General features: G+C 36.6%; 1 protein-coding gene across 2 annotated transcripts in view; it reads left to right on the forward strand.

Annotated features, from left to right (window-relative positions):
* The window catches only part of SPATA17 (spermatogenesis associated 17), a 149363-nt gene that overhangs the window by 14321 nt on the left and 113748 nt on the right, over positions 1-21294 (forward strand). The window contains exons 2-4 of one of the 2 annotated variants that reach the window (XM_058669739.1): positions 768-857; positions 3805-3886; positions 15967-16017. In XM_058669739.1, the coding sequence (XP_058525722.1) occupies positions 768-857; positions 3805-3886; positions 15967-16017 (223 nt within the window). The remainder of the gene's footprint in view (positions 1-767; positions 858-3804; positions 3887-15966; positions 16018-21294) is intronic. The other variant, XM_058669740.1, reaches the window with a different exon arrangement.

The following is a 21294-nucleotide window of genomic DNA, read 5'->3' on the forward strand; positions in this document are numbered from 1 at the left end:
CCTAAATAACTGCCCAAGAAAACTTAATCTGAGGATATTTTTTTATAAGAAGTAAATGACAAACCATGTATTCAGGTAAGCGTGCAAAATAAGTGTTACCCAGCATTCTAGGAGGTAAATTACTCTCTAAGTTTACTATGTCTGGCCTAAGCAGTGCCATGTTATTAATAGAAATGGGGAAACAGAATAGTAATGACTGATAAAATTAAGACAGATTTATCAATACTGAAACTTGTATAAGTCACTGCAGTGTAAGAATTGAGTATGTTGCTGCGTAAGTCTCGTGACCCACCTCCAGCCTCTTTGAACTTAAATGGACTTTCTGAGAGTTCTGTATAGAATAAGCATTCCGGCACATATTCACTTTACTTAGAAGCAATTCATAATTCATTTAACTGTGAATGAGTAACGAATGACAGTACTATGGACCTGCATGTAGTGTAATTTAAAAAGTAAATTCTGATATTCAATTTTAAAAATAATGACAAAATAGTATGTTGTTTTTTCATTTCCCAATAATTTCTAGCATATTAGTGGCAAAACAGGTGATTATAGAAAAAGAATTAAAGCTGTTGAAAGCATGTGATGTTTCAGGGAAAAGTTAGTTCTTAAAAGAGCTCATAGTTTTTAAAAAGCTTTATTTTAAATTTAAATTTTCAGTGACAGTGAATTGTAATTATCATTTTGGAAGAAATTAAAGATTAATAGGTTGACTGACTTTAAAATTAAATTTACTAGTGAAAAGCTGTTTCTACATTTTTTCCTAGCGCTGTGGATGCATTCAGAAAAAAGGAGCATGATGCAGCAGTTAAAATCCAGAGCTGGTTTCGGGGATGTCAAATTCGGGCACACATAAGGTATGTTCATTTTGTCTCTTAAATCTCAGATGTATCATAAAACATATATTCCTTAGAAATGTAATTTATTTGTGTATTGCTTACTTAAAATAATATTTTACCTTGCTCAAAATGAAGCTAATGAATTATAACATCCTTTTAAAGGAAACTTTTATCAACAGAAATGAAATTATATCGGCCCTATCTCTACTTACAGAAATTTTCAATATTGTCAACATACTTAATTGTATTCTTTTCCTCAAATGTACCACATGGAACTCTAAGTTGGATTTCTATTTTTAGCTGTGAATCCATTGAGTAGTGACAAAGGTGTTGGGACAGGAGGGAGAGCTATTTTGTCCTTCTGGCATATTAGTGGATCAAAGTAGTGCATCAGTGAAACTAAAATGACCTGGCTCCAGTTACATAGAAAGTGCAACTTATTTTCATTCTAACATTCCCCACTTTTCCTTCAGTGCACAAATATTCACACAGTCTCTCTCCATTTCTGTAACAACAACAACAAAAAGACTCAGAGCATAATGGTGCTTATTCTTTAAAATACGATTCTAGTAAGACCCAAAGAAGCAAATTTAAAGTGTGAAGTTTGTCTTCTGAGCACCGAAGAAACTGGGAACATAAAAAGCAAAAATGGTGTGTCTGTATGTCTGTCTATGTGTTTTACACTTGATCTGAGCCAAAAGGGCGAGAAGTGATTGTGTGTGTGTTTTAAATTCAGCAAGCATTATGTTGGCTTGCATAGACATCAGATATCAAAAACACATATGTTGTGGGAACTGACTTTTTTATTATTATTATTTTTTTAATTATTTATTATTTAACTTCATTAATTACCTTGTATTATGTGACACAGTTACATAGATACTTGGGTTCTCCCCACCCCTCCCCAAACCCTCCCACCATGGTGGATTCCTCCACCTTGTTGCATAACCACAGCTCAAGTTCAATTGAGATTCCCCCATTGCAAGCATATACCAAACATAGAGTCCAGCATCTTATTGTCCCGTCAAGTTCAACGGCTTCTTAGGTATACCCTTTCTGGTCTGAAGACAGAGCCAGCAGAGTATCATCCCAGTCAATTGAAATCTCCAACATACCATCAGCAAAAATTTACATCATTATGGAATTAATTTTATTATTATTATTATTAATTATTTTGCATTATGTTACAGTTTCATAGGCTCTGGGACCCCCCCCCCACGCCCTTCCCCCCTGGTGGCTTCCTCCACCTTGATGCAGTATTACAGTTCAAATTCAATCAAGATTCTTTCCTTGTAAACATATACCAAGTATAAAGTCCAGCTATTTATTGTCCAGATTGGTTGAACAGTCTCTTGGGGAGACCATTTCTGGTCCGTTGTTAGAGCTGGCAGAATATCATCCCATTCAACCAAGAGTCCCGACATAACATCAACAGCAATTTGCAACATTATGGAATTGACATGGTTGTGAGTAACCAGTGTGTTACCAAAAAAAAAAAAAACAAAAACAAGTTCTTAACCACAACCTATAATTAGCCCATTGACATTTCAGTTTTAGTTTTATATACAGAACCGACTGCTATATACCTTAAAATGGCTATAAGGTACCATTCAGCTGTCTCGTGTCTATTTCATTTTAGTATTTAGCCATTTGTTGTGTTGAAGTATAATTTTGCTGATCTTGGCAGATTTTAGGGTAATCTAGACTGACTTGTAACTCTAACAAGACATTTGTCGACAATTAAGGTGCTGAACATTTGTTTGTTTGTTTGTTTTTGGGGGGGTGTGCAGGGAAATCCCCAACACCATGGTGAGGAGTGACTAATCTTTGTGTCCCACCCAGCGAGGCATGAGCCAATCCACGCCAGCTCTTTCCTGTCAGATTCCAGGCTCTACTTTTTGTTGTTTGTCTATTTATTTTAGGTTTTTTTAGTTTGTATGATTGTTTGTTTGCTATGAGGGGTTTTCAGAGCGATCCCGATGGTCATCGCAAGAGAGGGAACTGACTTTTGATGTGAGAACCTGTGTTTACTGCTTGCTTAGGCAGCACATACATTGAAACGTGAGTGATACAGAAAGTTGCTGTAGCCCCTACACGAGGATATCAGGCAGATTTGTGAGGCACTCCATGTTCTTCACATGTGTCCCAAAGTTACCTACGTCTTTTTTTCTACAAATTGTTAACCATATTCCAGAATAACCTTGTCTGCTATAAAACTGCATAAACTGGGCTTTGAATTTGGTTTCTTGAATTACAAGTTAAATTATATATATATATATATATATATATAATTTATATATATATATAATTTATATATAATATATAATTATATAATTATATATATAATATAATTATATAATATATATAATATATATATATATATAATATATATATAATATAATTATATAATTATATATATATAATATATATAATTTATATATATATAATATATAAAATACATATTTTATATATATATATATATATATATAAAATATGTATTTTATAACCTTGTCTCCGTTATAATTTTATAATGGAGAAAGGACAGAAGCCTTGGATGTGTTTTAATCCCTTGCCTGTGTGACTGAGAGCAGCAGACCCCAACTCCTTTGCTTTCTTCCTTGACCAGCCTGACTTGCCCTCACCCTCAGCCTTAAGAGACCAGTCCTAGCCCAGACCTTTCTAAGTCACTTCACAGCCTTAGCCCCAACCCTTCCGACCCTCCTGACCAAAGATGGAGTCCAACCTTAGCCCAAGTCATCTCAAGCCTCTTACCTTGCATAAGCTTCAGCATGTGCAAGAGCTCTGCTGGGAAATCGCAGGTAGTGAGCCCTTCTCAGGGTCATCTCTCAATCAACCTGTTCTGGCTAGGAGTTTGTGCTTTCTGTGTCCTCTTTGTCTTACTCTTCTAAGAGGTATCCCGATGTCAATGAAAACATGCTAATAGTCTTACATTTTTAAATCCTAGACATTTACACAAAATAGCAGTAATTCTTCAAAAATGTTGGAGAGGTTTCTTGGACAGAAAAAAGCATCAACTGGTTGTGAAGGTAAATATAACATTTAAATGTATTTGCATTTGATTTAAATAGCAGGCTGTAAATGGTTTACTTCTATTGTATCTGTATGCAGTTTGGAAATTACTAATGACATTGACACAAGAACAAAATTAGCCTTAAGTTGGTGAGGAACCACTTCTGAGAAGCCTTCTCTGATTTTTCTATAAAGAATCTATGTATTTATTTATACACAAATTATACCAAATATTCTAATTTCATTTAAACAGCTTTCACAATGTGTATATGTGAGTATGCGTATATGCCTGTTTGTTTATGATTACCTGTATTTTCTAGATACTGAGCCCTTTGCTAGTAGGTACCAGAGCTAGTTCATTTTTGAATCATTGACATTTTAGATGAATGCCTCATCCATAGTATAGTCAACCAACATTCCTGTAAGGAGGCTCAGTTGGTAGATAGCTGAGCCTTTGTTGCTAATCACTTTAAATCTTTCTACATTAAATGGAAATAATATTTTAAAAAATGATCGTTCCAAATGGAATTTTACAGAAAGATACTTATTACTAGATGTAAAGCTATTGTATTTTTGAATAAGTGGTCTTCTTAGTCTGTTAGGAGAGAAATTTTCAAGTTAGATCAGCTCTGTTTCATGTATACCTCACTGGAGCATTATCCTATAAGGATTTTATTCTATGTATGTATACACATACATTATGCATAACATTTTTATATAATGATTTGGAAAACTTCATGAAGTTTGTAGCTCTCCTTTCTGAAAATTAGTGATTTTGATGTCTTTTTGCTACTGTTTTCCAACCTCAAATATTCTGTTTTTTGCTTCTTTCTGCTTTCATCTGCTTGTTTCCAATTTTGATATGTATAGTTTTTTTGAGGTTTTCTTTTTTATTAAGTTTCTTTGACACTTCAGGCCTCTTTAAAAACAATCTTTAATTTTTGAAATAATTTCAGATTTATAGAAAATCAAGGCAATAGGCAAAATTCTTTATGCTCATCACTCAAAGCTATTCGCCCATGTGAAAAATATGCTTTATTATTCTATATACATATTTTTTATTTTTCTCTCATTTATATTGTTATTATGAATCACTTGAGACACAGATGCAAAAATGATGCCCTTTATCTTTAAATGTAAATGCATATTTTTATAACCTTATAATAATTATCAAAATCAGAAAGTTGCCATTTACATGGAAGTATTATTTAATCTATGCTTTCTATATATGATTTGCCACTTGTTTCAATAACTCCATTTTTGGCAGAACATTGTGTTAAAAGAGTACTGCACGTGACTTCAGCTTTCCTGTCTGTCTCTATCTGAATTCTGTCTCCTTCATCTGGTTTTCTCTTTCATGACTGATATTTTTTAATAGTGCAGATTGTTTAGTTTTCAGATTATTTCTCAATTTTAATTTTCTGGTTTCTCTTTGCCATTAGATTGAGGTTATACATTTTTAGCAGAAGCACATTGCAGTAAATCACAGTAAGAGGCCAATGATGCCAGCTTTTGCGGTGATTATTGATGTTGACTTTGGCCATTTAAAGTGGAGTCCCCTGTGTTTCCAGCCTATAATGTAGTAGAGTCTCTTATGTGAGGGTCTTCAAAGACTTGCTTATATCTTCATCTCTCCAGACTTTCATGTACTGCATTTAGAATCCAGTGGTTGATTATACTCAATTACTGCTGTATTTTTCAAACTGATTTTCTGATTCTTTCATTTGTTCTTCTTTAAAGTTTTGTTTTCATTTTTAAAATTTTATTTTTAATAATAATTGCATGGCTGATCAGAGTGGGAGGATCAAGGTTTAGGGAAAACTCATTGCTTCCAAATTTGCTATTTCTTCTTGTTTTTTTCCTGGGGAAAAGGGAGAGACAAAGGGGAAAACCATTCATGACTTTTCTACATGTCTCAGTACCCAGAGATGAGGAACCGCCACCTCACAGCAACCCAGAGTCTCAGTGTATACATATTCTGAGGGTTCAATCCAAGTGGTTTGGATAGCTCTGAAATGCTGTTGGTATCACCGATCCAAGGATGATGTCACCTTCCCATTGTCTATTGGCTGCATTCATTGAGATTTTTTGCTGTCATCGTTTGTCTGGGGTACTTGTCCAGTTTGTTCTGTTTTCCTTCTACTACAGCACCAAATGTGCTGCCATATTCTCCTTTTACGACAGGCCTTTTCCATTAAGTAGAACATGTTCTTGCAGGTGAATCCAACTACCCAGGTCAGGTGTCCCAGGTATCGCCAGATCCCTCACCCCGGGGGCCCACAAAACCTGCACCCACCTAGTAGGTGGGCCCCAGGACCCAGGACAGGAGACCTAAGCCCCACCAGATCCCCCATTCCTGGGCTTCATATCCCAGCACCAACCACACAGGTGGGCTCCAGGACCTAGGCCAGGCAACCTGATCCCCGCTGAATTCCCCAACCCTGGGGCTCATGAACCCCACACCCACCTATTAGGCAGTCCCCCAAATTTGGGCCAGGTGACTCAAGCCCCACCATAAGCCCCATCCCTGGGGTTCATAAAACCAACACCTACCTAGAAGGTGGGTGCTAGGGTCTGGACCAAGCAGCCCAAACCCCATCAGTTCCCCTATCCCTGGGGCTCAGGAAACCAGCCCTCACCACATAGGTGGGCCCCAGGGTCTGAGCCAAGCTACCCAAACACTGTCAGATCCCTGTCCCTGGGACCATGCACCTGGTCCACACTGACATGACTTACCTCACCTCAGTGTCCGTATGCAATCTTAATGCACAGCCAGGCCTAATCTCGTCTGCCCCTGTTCCAGCTCCTGCTGGTGGGTAATGCAGCCTAGCCCAGCCCAGCCTGATTGCTGTCTGGGTCCTTATGTGAACTGGCTGGTGTTGCGGCCTGATCTGGCTACTCCTGCCCCCTGCCCTGGCTCTCAGATTTGCCAGTGGGTGTTATGTGCTGCCCAGACTGGTCTGACCCACATGTATGCTAGCAGGCACTGTAACTTGGCATGTTCTGGGCTATTGCTTGCCTTGCTTCTTGCGCTCACATGCAGGGACTGGGGTCCTAATGAAGGATTTTCCCAAGCTCCTCCATCGAGTCCCCTCCCAGTGGCAGTTCACGTGCACACCTGTGGTCCTTGGCCCAGGTTTGCTTTGTCTACTTCCTGCCCTGACAAGAACAATGGCCTTGCTCAACCGGCCACACCCATTTTGGTTCTTGTTATTGGGTGTTGCAGCCCAGCGATTCCTGGTCCGCGCCAAGACACAGCTTTCACATAGTTTAGCACAAGTCAAGACCTAGTCTTGAAAACAGTTGGGAAGCCTTGTCTTCTAGGGATCATTTTTAAGCTGATTGTTGGAAGAATTAGGGATTTGCCAGATGGAAAAGTCCAAGCATAATGTAACACAAAGTGAAAAGGCCAAAATCTAGGAATGACAGAGTGTGTTCCTAGTTTGTTAGTTTGATTGTACTGCCTTTGTTTCAGGAAGAATTTAAGGTAATTTATGTTCCAGTCTTTTCATACTGGAGTGGTTAGAGATGAGACTCAAAGATGGCAGGAAGTATATTATCAAGAGTTTTGTAATTGATGCTTGAATATGAATTTTATATAATGGAAAACGAACCCAAGAGGACTGATAATCAGATTTGTTGTGAGTTTTGTGTATATTGAATGAATGAAGATAGAAATTGAATATTAATATGTACATTTACATGATTTCATTTTTTTAAAAGGCAAAAGTGCATTTATGTGTGTTTATATATATTTGTATATACAAAGGAAAATGTTTCAAAGGATATACTTTAACTTGTTCACAGTGATAACCTCTGGGGAATGGGATTAGAGGGAAGGGGATTTATGTGGCTGTCTGTATACTGGGTGGGATATTGTGCTTTTATTTCTGTATTTGAATTTTTAATAAATATGTATTATTTAAAAAAAAAAAAGACCTAGTCTGGCCTGTTCTACACTTAACCTGGTTCTCACAAGTACCAGTGGGGGGCTGGAGTCAATCCCAGTCTGGTGTTCTACAGTCCCAGTGCATACCCATGCTGGTGAAGTCTGTAGCCACACCTGCTGCCCTAAATCCTACTCTCCTTCTCACCAGTGGGAACCCCAACCCAGCTGGGGTGTTCCCTTAGCTCCCCAGCCAGGCTTGACCCCATCCACTGTTCTTGGGCAAGCCAGCAAAGATTGCAGTTCCACAGGAGTGAGCCCACATTGCCCCAACAGATTCTCCTATCAGACCCATTTCTCTCACTGTTGTTCTCCCCTCTAAAGCAATTTGCTGTCAGTCCTCTACTTACATACACATGTCGTGGACTTATCTCAGCTGTAATTCCTAACCTGGGCATAAAAACCACAGGTCATCTCTCACTATCACCTGTGTCATCCCATCATCCCCCTGTAAATCAAGACCCTCTAATGTTCTGTGCTTACTCACCAGCATTCTACTTTAAAACTTGTCCTTCTCGATTCATTTACATCAGTATTAACTCACAGATTCCTGTTTTAATTCCTGTTTTAGATTATCACTAATTGATTTGGTAGTCAAATAGTCTTGGATCTTGCCAGTGGAGACAATTTTGGTATAATACAGGAAGGTCAAGTATTAAACTTTCTATAGTTTTCCTCAGTTAGGTTCATAACCTCAGTGTCATTCAGGTTTGATAAGATGCAAGCTCCACTGGATTGGGTCTGTTTGTTTATGCCGTCGTTCACATAGTGGCTAATAAAAGACCTGAAAGCATGTTCATAATAGAATCTTAGTAAATAATTATTGAATGTCATTAAAATAGCTTCCATTTACTGATTGTGAAGTGGAATGTTGCACTAAATACTTTGCATACTTAATTTGTAATCAGCCAAATAGTTTTATACCAAACCTGTGAATATCAAGCATATTTTATAAATTAATAACTACAGGCCTAGGTTGCTTCACTCAGGACTTGCTGTTAGTGATCAGTGAAGATGAGTTCAAGTTCAGTTCTTTCGTTTTAGTATATATCTATTTTTAATTAGGGTTATAGTGAGAGAAGGTTCACACACACACACACACACACACACAGAGAGAGAGAGAAAGGAGAGAAAGAGAGAGCACGCTCTTTCAACTGCTGGTTCACTCCCTAAGTGGTTGCAAAGCCTAGGCTGAGTCAGTCAGGCCGTAAGACAGGAGTGAGAAACTACATCTGGGTCTTTCACGTGATGGTAGGCACCAAAACAGTTGGGAATCCCTCTACTGCTTTTCCCAAGCCATTAGTGGGAAGCAGGACTGGAAGGAGAGCTGCTGGATAACGGCTGGCCAGCATCGCAGGCCATGGCTTCATTCACTATACCACTACACCAGTCCCCCTCAAATTCAGGGTGATCTGATTCCACAACATTAAACATTTGGAACAGGTTTCGAATTTAATCTCAGTCATTATGGATATTATCTGTATTTGAGCTATGTTAAGGTTCTGTAGGTCTTAAGTCATGCCATAGAATCATAGATTTCTTCCCTTAAGGAGCCTTTATTTTTAAAAATGTCCATTATCCAAGATTATATGTTTGATACTCCCAAGTTCATTCCTGGAGGACCTAAGACTGCTCTAGAACACACAAGGGAAAGAATTTCTGCCAAAACTGATGGTCCTAGTGCTTACAGTTCATGCTTTTCTGCTGCCAAATAGCTTACATGTAGAGCTTCAGCAACCTCCAAGGAGCACTAGGAATTACAACTGCCGTTTTTCTTCATTTGAAAAAGCTAATGGCCAGATCTTTCCCAGACACTTGGAGTATTTGCACCTGTCTTTATATTTTCCTACACACATTGGCTCCTTTAGTTTTTTCTGTCCTATATTCAAAGCAAAATTTTTCAGAGTTCAGGTTTTAGAAAACGAAGCTAAGGATGAACATTCACATACAAAATTTCTGAAGCTTGCATACTTCAAAATGTTATGCTGTTTTCCTCAGTTGAATAATAGGAAATGTGTTGAAGATGTAGCTTGAATCCCTGTCCTGACTATAGTAGCAATTTGAGGAGTGAATCAGTGAATGGAAGATTCATTTTCTGTTTCTGTCTCCATGTGAATGTGTTTGTGTGTTTGTGTGTATGTGTGTATGTGTGTATTTGTGTTTGTCTGTTTTTCCCTCTGTTGTTCTGCCTTTGAAATAAGTAAAATCTTTAGAAAACAAAAACTTCAGTTCCAATCTAAATTGCAGCATCTTACTGCCATGCCTGTACTCCTTGTAGCATATAGTATGAAGTGGTTACTCTTCAACATGATGGTTCAGATCCTTCAGAGAATAGTGATTGCTTCATAGCTAACCTCACCTCTTTCTCCATGTATAAATACACTTTGGCCATGTAAAACCTGTGTCATTGTCCAATTATACAGTTTCTTCATCAACTAGCAATTGTTGGAAATGTTCACACTGCCTAAAATATCCTTCACTCTTTGCTGACCTTTTTTTATTTTTATTTCACGAGGAAAGCATATTTTAGAAAGGCTGTAGATACTAGGTGTAACTTTCGAATGTTTTGTCGTATGGGCATCACTCCGTTTTCATACATTTGTTTATTTACACCTATGTCCATTGCTTGGAATCTCCTGAACAGCAGTGGCAGTTCTGTGTGCTATATCTCACGGATGGATGTCACTGTGAATTTCACAAAGAAAGCCTGAAGGAGTGTTTGCCGACTGGGTAAATGAATGGCTCACAGGGATCTGAGTTGGGAGATGTTTGCTGTGGTAAGCATCAATACTACCTAATACCAACACACGCCAGTTTAAATTACTTACATTCTTTTTCAGCAGTATTCATTCACCTCCCCCCTTCCTCCCATGAGAATGATTATTTCCATCCCACTGATTCTGAATATGGTCATGTTTTGTGAGAACAGGACATATGCCATGCTCTGCAGAAGTTCTAAGAAACTTTTCTAATTCTTTTGTGACACAAAATGGCACATCTCAGATCCAGCTGCTTCTTTTGCGTTATAGCTAGGATGAAGAGACATTGTAGAACCTTGGGTCACAAGCCATATGGATGAGAAGTAAACTGTTGTTTTGTAATCTACAGAGATACTTCTTTTTGTTTGTTTGTTTGAGTGTTTATCCTTGCAAAACTGCTAATTGTAGTTACTGAATGGAGTACTCAGTGATGCTTACAATAAACGCTTTGAGCTTGTGAGCTTGTGATGATGTTAGGACACCTCCATGTGGTTATATCTTGTAAGAAGAAGATGCTGTCTCAGAGAAGTGTTTGGCATATCGTAAATATACTTCGACAAATGTTTGTTATGCAGAAATACCGAGTGAGAGGTTAGATTAGGTGTCAGAGATGGAGAGAATTATTTTACAGCCCTAATTCTATTCCCAATGATAGAATTTTACACATAAAGACAAATACATCTGAGTAGTTGAGTAGAGAGCCAGGAACTAAAACTTGTGTAATGAGTTTGGTCGGACTTTGGCTGAGGAAAGAGAATTTAGGGAATAACAGGAAAGCAGAATGACAAAATATTTTAGGATCCAGAGAAGAAAACTCAAAAGAAACTTGGAGTTACCAACATTACAAATGTGATAAACTTCAAAAAGACCCTGCAGATCTAAAGAGATGCCCAGGAGTTTATGTTTAGCCTAAGGTTTCAATGCCTACATTACATATTGGAATACCTGTGAACTTACAGAAACTGTTGGTGGCTGCCAACATGGACCTTAGCATGGAGCAGTGATGGTTCAAGTAAAATGTCTCATGACACCCACGTAGGACACCCAGATTTTACTCCTGGCTGCTGGCATCTGCTTGGCACAGCCTTGGCTGTTACAGGTGTATGGGAGGTAAATCACTGGATGAGAACTGTCGATCAGTCTCTTTTTCTCTCTGGCTCTCAAAGAAATTTTTAAAAGCAGAGAAGTAAGATTCCTTAAAATGCTATTGTACCAGAAAAAATTTATCCATCTTGTAAGTACTTCTCAAAAGACACAGAATAACTTATGAAGTCATACAAGTGTCCTGCATCCTCCCTACCGCAGCTTCACCAGCTTGTAAGATTAAAGCAATTCTCATCTTTCAAGATCCAACTCTTTCTTGCTTCCTATTTGACTGTTGTTTTTTTCCCGTTTTGCTTTTCACCCTCCACTGCCGGCCTTCCTGCTGATGTGCATTTTGTTGTATGTAGCCCAATACCCAAACTTGTCTACCTTAGGGGCCCTGTTGGTTTAGATGAGGAGAACCCTATCCTGCTGCTGAGGGCGTGGTCTGATCCTTCTCTGTGTTAGCAGTGAAGTTGTAAGTCACTTAGTGTGTGCGCTCAGGACACATGCATTGCATCTGTGCTGAACTCCCACTGAAATTTTCCAATAAACTGCTTGTGCCATTGGCCACTCAAATGGTCCTCTTCGTTTGGACCTGTTAGTGAAAATTTCTCCTTACCATTCACTGCCTTACTTAGTAAATGATGAAATAAAAATAATCATTTTTGTAGACCAGAAAAATGTAGACATAGCTTTTCTCATTTGTCTCTTCTGAATGTTTCAGTGGATTTATTAATATAAATTATATGGTATATCTCATATATATTTATTGCACTTACACATTAGCTATCATCTTATATTTTATCATTACAACTTGCATTGTATTTAATATCAAATGCACTATTTTTATCTTAACAGTTTGAGAGCAGGAAAATATAAACATTCTCAATGCACAATTAATTCAATATGAATTATCATGAAACAAATGTATATGATTATAGTTCTTGATAATTTAACATTACCCATTTAAGTTGACATCTGTTGGTAAATAACAGGCACTTTAATTGGAATTTTTGTTGGAATTATTAATAGTTATGGTCTTATTTGTATTTTCAAATAAATCTTAAAAAACTAAAAAGAGGTTGACATGGTAACTTATGGTAAATATACTATGTTAAATATATATGAATATAAATATGCACACATATACACATACATACATGTATATTACATATATATATAGGCGTATGTATTTTTCCATCCATAGATGAAAAAATGCCAAATTATATTGAAAATTTCTCTTTATAGGATTTCCAAATCAGTACTCAGTTATGGAAAATTCTTTACTTTTTAGTGTAAGAACAGAAACTAAAATATGTCCATTTTCCCCTATAGGTTCCTAATATTTTAAATAAACAATAAATACAAGACATCCTAGACTGAATTACTAGCATTAATTTCAGTTTTTATTAGCATATTTTCATGATAGTAATGAAATGAGTTTAGATTTGGTTCTCCTGTTTCAAAGATGAATTATTAGTAACTTGGAAAACAGTTTGAGTTTTAATTCTTATATTGAAAAAAGAAAGGTCATTTATAAATCAGCTGTTGGTAATGACCATATTGGTTTCGATTGCCAGCAAACACTGCAAAGCATATGCGTAGAATACTCCTGATTACTTGATAATAAATCATTTTAATGATTAAATTCAAAATTAGGAAATGAGGGTAGCAGCGATGTGGAAAATAACAAAAATCCAGGATCATCAGATCCGCTCTCCATGCGTGAATGGCTTCTAAATGTTTTGCTGTCATCACTTTAATGCAGACATTTCATTTGTATTGTCCAAACAACAAATAAAGCCATATTGTCTGGTAAGATTAAAACCTATGATAAAATATACATACTGTTACCTATTATCACTCTTTAGTGGCTTTAGACACAGTCACAGGGTTGTGTGTGAATCAACAGGGCTATGCATCTTCAGGGCTTTCCCAAACTGAAACTCAGTAACCATCAGATAATGACTCGCTGCTTTCCCTAGTCCCCCTTGACTGTTCTGTCAGCGTGAATTTGAGTATTCAAGGTACCTTATGTGAATGGAATATTTGTGTCACATATGCTTCTTAGTACTTTTGAAGACATATGGACTTGGATGATATGCTGGAATGCAAATGCTTTTCTGTCTCTTCACTACAAAATTTAAAATTCGTAGACTCAGTAATTATGTCACTCTTTACCATTATTTTAAAAATTTTCTTGTTATTATTTTCTACAATTCAGTTTTATAGGTATAGGTATACCCCCTTTCTCTCCTCTTTCTCCTTATTTTCCCCTCCCACTGCTTTCCCACCTGTTATTATAGTGTTATAGTCTTTGAGAACAGTTACAAGTTAAACATTCTAGTATTTAAGTGCAGCATGACATTTTAGGTATAGAGAAAAGTAGAAAATCTAGTATCATATTGTCAAGGTACATTTAACTTTCATTGGAAGTGGTCCTTTTGACTTGGAGTAAAGCTGTGTACTGCATTGTATCTTCACTTCCTAGTATGCCAGTCTCCATTGTACATATCATCTAGGAGAATATATGTATATACTAGTTCACCTATGTACATATTTGTTTTGCATTTTGCATGTAGATTGCCTTATACCAGAGAGAACATGATATTTGTCTTTTTTTGGACTGGGTTATTTCACTGAACATAGTAGTCTCCAGCTGGGACCATTTTATTGCAAGTGATAGAATTTCATTCTTTTTAATGGCTATGTAGTCTTTACCATTATTTTATAATAAGATTTATTTTTTTAACTTCTTCTTGGGAATCTGGTTTATAGTTAAATTGCATACATTTAGCCACAAAATGTGTGATAACACTATGGATAACTCTTTATAATAGCTATCAGCCATTTCTGAAGCATCTTAAATACTTCATTTCATTTTAGTCTTCATAACAATGAAGTTTGGTACCCTGTCTTGTAAGAAAAGACGTCAATACTGAGAAACTTCCAGTAGCTTAGGTAGTGCCTCCCAGTCAGTTAAAAAAAAAAGTCGAGTTGACTGGGGTCTATACCTTAAACAGTGACATGGCAGAGTTAAGAGCTGCTTTAATTTATTTTTTCTGAATCTATTTTGGAATGTATACTTTCCAGCATATTTGTTCCCTTTGAAAAGAATATTGAATGACAACAGCTGCTTCATTATGACTTGGAGAGATATGATATTATAGTAAATATTTTAAGTCACCTTAAATCCAAGATTTATGTCTTGCTTGCTATTACAAAGGAAGAGAATTTAAAATGAAGTAACATCATCGTATTCATTTGTAAATAACATATTGCAGCCAACTGTTTCTTAATTGCTCAGACTGTTGATAAATAATCCAGCCCTGCTGCTCTCTACAGACAATTTGCTTTGGATCAGAACAGGCAATTCAAGCAATACTAATTACTGTGAAACCCTTTAATAGGAATTTCTGTTCGTCACAGTGAAGAAAACTTCTTTGCAAAGGGTTATGTTTCTTATCTCTGGTATTTACTTAGAAAATGCCAATTATAATTGAGTTCCAGTTATGTTATGATTTTATATTTTAACTAAAAGAACAAATGGGAAGGATGCATTTGAAGCAATATTTTCATTGAAATAAGCTACATTGCTAAAATTAATTTTGTGTAACAAAGATTAGTATTTTGATTAATGTGTCTTGAAAGAAAAAAAGACTTCAGGAAGTCATCATTATGTCAAGGGATTGCCTGTAACATGATATCATCGTATTTATGATTTTATGGTGTTAAAATGAATATTAAATGAATCAAAATTCCCCAGGATTACTCAGGAGGCGGCTAAGTACATAACATTTTGCATAGATGGTTGGAAGGCACGATTTTGCTCCATCACTGCATCCATATCCTTGAACGATTTCGACTGAAGACAGCATTTCTTTGAATTTTTCATTAAACCAGACGTCTTGAAATATGAATTCCTTTTATGTTTCTGTGAGTTTTGGCTAAAAGAACCCCAGTGAATAAATCATACAATACTGCGTGTCACCAGCACTTGTGAATATTTCTGCTTTGTTATTCTATTCTCAGTAGAGCACCATTGATTATCAAACTCAGCGGAGAGCATTTTATGATCATATATCTCCATTAGCTCCTAGTTTGACTACCATAGATTTTTCTGGTTAAGCTTGCATTATGTATTAGGAAGCCTATCTCTTCAATACAAAGTTTGATTTCATTTTTCTAAGCCTAGAACTCTTATTATGTATTATGTATAAAGATTCTTATCTTTTATATGTAAAAATAGGCTGCACTGTCTTTGTATAACTGAAATGTATGCCATCTTTTTTTTCTTGATTCACAGGTAGCATATTATACTATGAAGATGAATCTCTACAATGCAATGGCTGTCAGGGTAAATATTTCTTCACTTGTTAAACAAATGAAAAGTCAATTGTGCCCTGAATTCTCTTTTAATAAAATGAGCAAAGCAGAATAATGCAAATTTGATTGATATGCTAATGGTGAGGAGAGAAAAGAGTACATAGCTAGAAAGTTACTTATGCTAAGTAATCTTGGCAGTTTTAAAAATTAGAGTAAAATGTAAAACATGTAATTATAAATGCTTTTGTTTTAGAATGCTAGATATCTCTGAGCCATAACTAGAAAAAGAGTGTAAATATTAATGAAGGAATGTATTAGTTTCCATATGTCGTATAGAATATTGTGATAAATAGATGAGCATGATTCTGGAATATAAGAGAGTTACTCAATACAAATCAATTAGAAATTATACATAGATTTAGAGTAATAAGCCCAATTTCCAGCTTAGATGCTTTATTTCAGTCATTTCTGTGTTCATTTTCCTGTGCTATTTTTTTTCTAATAGAAAACTGAATTTAGCAATTATGCGCCTCAAGCTAGGTTTTTGTAGATTTGGGGAATGGGTATAACAAAAATACTTCTGTTTTGTGACAATATGGTAAATTGCAACTGCTGAAGTAGTAAAATGGAGAATTTTCTTACATCAGTTTCACTGATATCCTTAAGAGCTATGTTTCCTTTTTCTCTTTCATCAATCCAGCAGTTCTGTAAATAAGTGATCTTAGTTTTGATAAAACAAAGCAGAAAATGCTTTCTGGAAACTCCTCCATTGAACCGAAGAAGGTAAATTAGCATTATGTGGACTATGGATGCTGCTGGGAGCATGGACTAGGGACAGCTGCCTGTCTCTCTGCCTGCTTCTCCGCTCTCCTGGGGACTGAAGCAGAAACTAGAAAATCAAATAGATTTCCCTGCTGCTTTTCTCAAGACAGAGGCAAATACTTCCGCTACGGTGGACTATTTACCTTTTTCAGTAATATTCATGTTGGGAAAGCAATTTGATTTTTTTAAAGCTTTGTTTATTTATTTATTTATTCATTTATTTTTGAAAGTCATATTTATAGAGAAAAGGGCAGACAGAAAGATCTTGCATCCATTGGTTCACTTCTCAAGTGGCTGTAATAGCTGGAACTGAGCTGATCTGAAGCCAGGAGCCTCTTTCTGGGTCTCCCATGTGGGCGCAGGGTCCCAAGGCTTTGGGCCGTCCTCTCCTGTTTTCCCACGCCACAGCCAAGAAGCTGGATGGGAAGTGGATGGGATCTTGCTGCATGCAAGCCGAGGACTTCAAGCACTGATTTTCTTCTCTCAGTGTGATCTGGGAATTAAGCCGATTTTAATTCTCTGTACAGGTCATCCCTCCTGACGATTTAGTTTTCGAGTCTAAAACTATTTCATTTTTTTTGTCTGCTTATGTCATGGTCAGATATACCTTCTATGTAAAACTAGATGTCAGAGAACCGAAAGTGGTTAAGGACCAAGACTTCGCTGTCCTCTAGATTCCCAGTGGAGATTTTAGAAGCTCTTCCCTATCTTCTGTATTATCAGCCAGAAGCACAAAAGAGACTATTAGAAGAGTGCATTCATTTATCTTACTAACCAAAACTTTTCATTTTGACATCTGATCTTACTGAAATCATTAAGGTTCGTTTTGCCTAAGTCATGTGGAAGGCAGGGTTTTCTGTTTATATTGTTAGTATTGTTTGTTTTGATTGTTTGATTCCAACTTCAAACTAAAAGTGCGGGTTAGCAAGTACCCATTCATCTTCGATTAACAACATTGCAAGGTTGAATGTAAACATGAGTCATTCAATTTCATAAAACAGCAAGAGATCTTCCTACACTTTTGTGTTTTGAAATAAGTTTATGAAAAATTCAAAACCAATTCTTTAATAGGTGATACACAAGGATGCTACATTTGCTTTTCTCTGGCAAAGTCATATGAAGCCACACCGCATTTTGTTTTCTTCATTTCAAAAGTTGCTAGCTGAACTGCCTGTCTCCACTGCTAGTTCCATCGATTATTTGGGAAAAACAACAACAAAAACATATTTGTGGAGTGCTCTTAAAATTTTGCTCTCTTTCAAGGGTAGTGACTGAGGAAAACGATGTCTAGTCTACATACCTTTGTTTGCAATTCTCATTAGATCCTGTTAGCTGAGAGTTTACCTGTTGTTAATAACTGGAATTTTAGTTTCTCAGTTCAAGCTACCAAATAACTTTTTTCAAATTCATTGCCCTGTAAATGGTTTAAAAACGTGTGACTCTGAATATCCTGGAAGAAGAACCTCTATGTTACAGAAATTTACCAAAATTAAATGTGGAGACTAATACTCAGACAGATACACAAGTGCTTAAATTATGAACAGGATCTTTGCATATAATGAATAAGATTGGGGCCAGTGCAGTGTGTCTGTGCTGCTGGCATCCCAGATGAGGCCCAGATGTTCCACCTTTGATCCAGCTTCCTGCTAATGGCCTGGGAAAGCAGCAAAGGATAGTGCAAGGCCTTGGGATCCCCTACACCAGGTGGAGTCCTGGAAGAAGCTCTGGACTCCCAGCTTTGGACTGTCCAGCTCTGGTCATTGTTGCCATTTGGAGAGTGAACCAGTGACTGGAAGAGCTCTGTCTTGCCCTCTCTGTCTTTTTGTAACTCTGAATTTCAAGTAAAATAAATAAATATAAAAAAATAAGAAGAGTCTAAATTCCCCTCATGAACTGAGCCAACTACCAGTTGTACATTTGGGTATTGATCGATGGCATGACAACCAAATTTTATTGAAATCTGGATCGTCTCTAAATGGAGATATTTCACAAATTTACTATAGGCTAGTCATTTGTAAATAAATGTCACTCTTCGGTAATGAAGAACAAAGTATATAGATGTGATTTTGTTTAGTTTAGTCATAGTTATTAATATCTTCATTTGCTGCATTTATTAGTCATCTCTTCTCTATAGAGTTTGCATTCTCCTACTCCTGTATAACTGATGTCTCTATCTTTTTCTGTCCCTATTTCATCATCAGTTACTTCTGTTGTAGCACCTGTAAGATTTTATTGTACTAATTTGCATCCCTGTCTCCACCTGCTATGCACTGGAAGTCCCTTAAGGCCCAAAGCCCATCTTTTTCATGTTTGTGTCTCAATGCCTGGCTTAATGTAGATGATTTAATAAATCTCTGAATCAGTCAATCATTACTGGCCAGTTTTTCCCTCTAGAAGAAATTGAAAGAGTCTTTGCCTTATGATTTTTTCCTGTATATTTGTAAATGCCACATTGTACTGGAATCTTTGCTGTTGGGGACGGCATTTAAGCCTCTGTAGGTTTCCTGGTTGAACTAAATGGTGTGAGTAAACTAGACATTTTAAGGTAAAACTTGCTTAGTGAAGCTTCTATATGAATAGAGGGCCTCATAAGATTTGGACCTTTGCTAAAGTATCAGAATTCAGACAGGTTTGAAGGAGAATTGTTATGGTATAAGCTGCTGTAAAGGCCCACAATATTGCCTTTGTGCTGATTTGTTGCTAGGCCAGTGACAGTCAATTAATGTGACCATGAATTATGTGATGAATTTTTATCTTAGCTCCTGGTACCACATTCTTCTTGTTTCTCTGTGTGACTTCTTGTTTTCTGTTTCATTCTTTAATTTTACTTTATTCCTCATCAGGGTTCTGCCATTCCTCAGTAATTTTAACCACTCTGGTGTGGATTCCGTTCAAACTTGGTCTCCAACTTTTACTTCTAGTTCTGTCTGCTTGGATACTTTTCTGTATCTTAAAATCCGACCAAGTGAATTATTTGCTCAGTTCATTTCTTTCTCTGTCCTATACAGATACTTGTAATTCATCTTCTAATTCTGATGTTAATGAGCATGTTGTCATCTGCTTCCCAGCAAATACTGCACCTACAGATGCCAGTTTACTGACAATGTTGTAAAGATAGGGGAATGTGAAGCATATTTAAAATATCCCGCTAGTTAAATAAAAGTGCAGTTTGATGGAATTCATCTACCCTAAAGTCTGTTACTATCCCCTTTTCCTAACAACTCAAGTTTTTTTAGTATTTGAAGTTTTCTCTTATAATTGCCAGCTGCTTCCATCTAAGAGGAATTCTCTGCAGTACCTTGTATCTCGTTGTTATGTCAGTGGGAGAAAATGGCACAAGATTTGATTACATTCACTCAGTCTCAACCATGTTACTGAAGCTGCTATCTCCATAACAAGATGGCTCCAGGTTCTGGAACTTATTTCCTAAGGATAAATCAATACAGTTGATAGTTATTTCAATGTACCTTGATGTGACTTAATGTCACTAAGAGTTCTGTGTCTCTGGGAGCAGACAAGAAAAATCAGAAGTATTGACAAAATAGACAAGGCATAGTTAGCAATTCACAACAATTACCAATCTTCAGGCAATATTCTAAGTATTTTAAGTATTGCAACTCTTCTTAGTAATCCTCACAACCACTATTGGAGAGGTTGGTGCCATCATGACTATAATTAAAAAGAGGAAGAAATGGAATTGAACAAAGTGATCTTTCTGGAACCTGAACCTGGGACATCTAGCATCTGTATGTTTGTCAGTTCTAGTCCCCTGTAATCCTGTCTTTGCTTTGTCTTCTCATTTTCTCTTATTCTGGATGAAAGCAAGTATGTGACTGCTGAAAAGGCCTTTAGGGACTTTTATTATTCATACCTTGTATTTCCTGAATAATGAATTCCATGACCTGAAGAAATTTTGGCATGATTACTGGTAGCACATTTTACCCAAGAAATTTCGAATTTAGAAATAATCAGTAAGAGATGATGTTGAATTAACCCTACCCAGTGTTTGCACTTGTTTGCACTTGTAGGCAAAACTGGATGACTTAAGATGAAAACTTTACCATATTAAAGAACATTCAGTCTGTGGCCTTCACATATTCCTGTTGCCATCAACAAATGACTTAGCTGGCTTATACAAGTGTGAGCTCATTTCTTTCACTTCTATTGTCTTCTGTTCATCTTTGTTTCTGTACCAGTAGTGAACTGTTTCGATTACTACTGTACTATAGTATGTTTTAAAATCTGGAATAAAGCTGGATCCTGCCGTATTTATTTTTATTCAAGATAGCATTGACGATTCATTGTCTCTTGTGTTTCCAGATGGATTTTTTTTAACATCTTTTGTATTTCTGAGAGGAATGCTGTTGGTATTTTGATTGAGATCACATCACAGCTGTATAGTACTTTTGATTTTGTTGATGTTGACTCTACTGATTCAGGAACATGATGAAATTCTCTTACCTTTTTAATGCTTTCCTCTGTTTCT

This window comes from Ochotona princeps, chromosome 10 (genome assembly GCF_030435755.1).
Source record: "Ochotona princeps isolate mOchPri1 chromosome 10, mOchPri1.hap1, whole genome shotgun sequence".
NCBI classification, from domain to species: Eukaryota; Metazoa; Chordata; class Mammalia; order Lagomorpha; family Ochotonidae; genus Ochotona; species Ochotona princeps.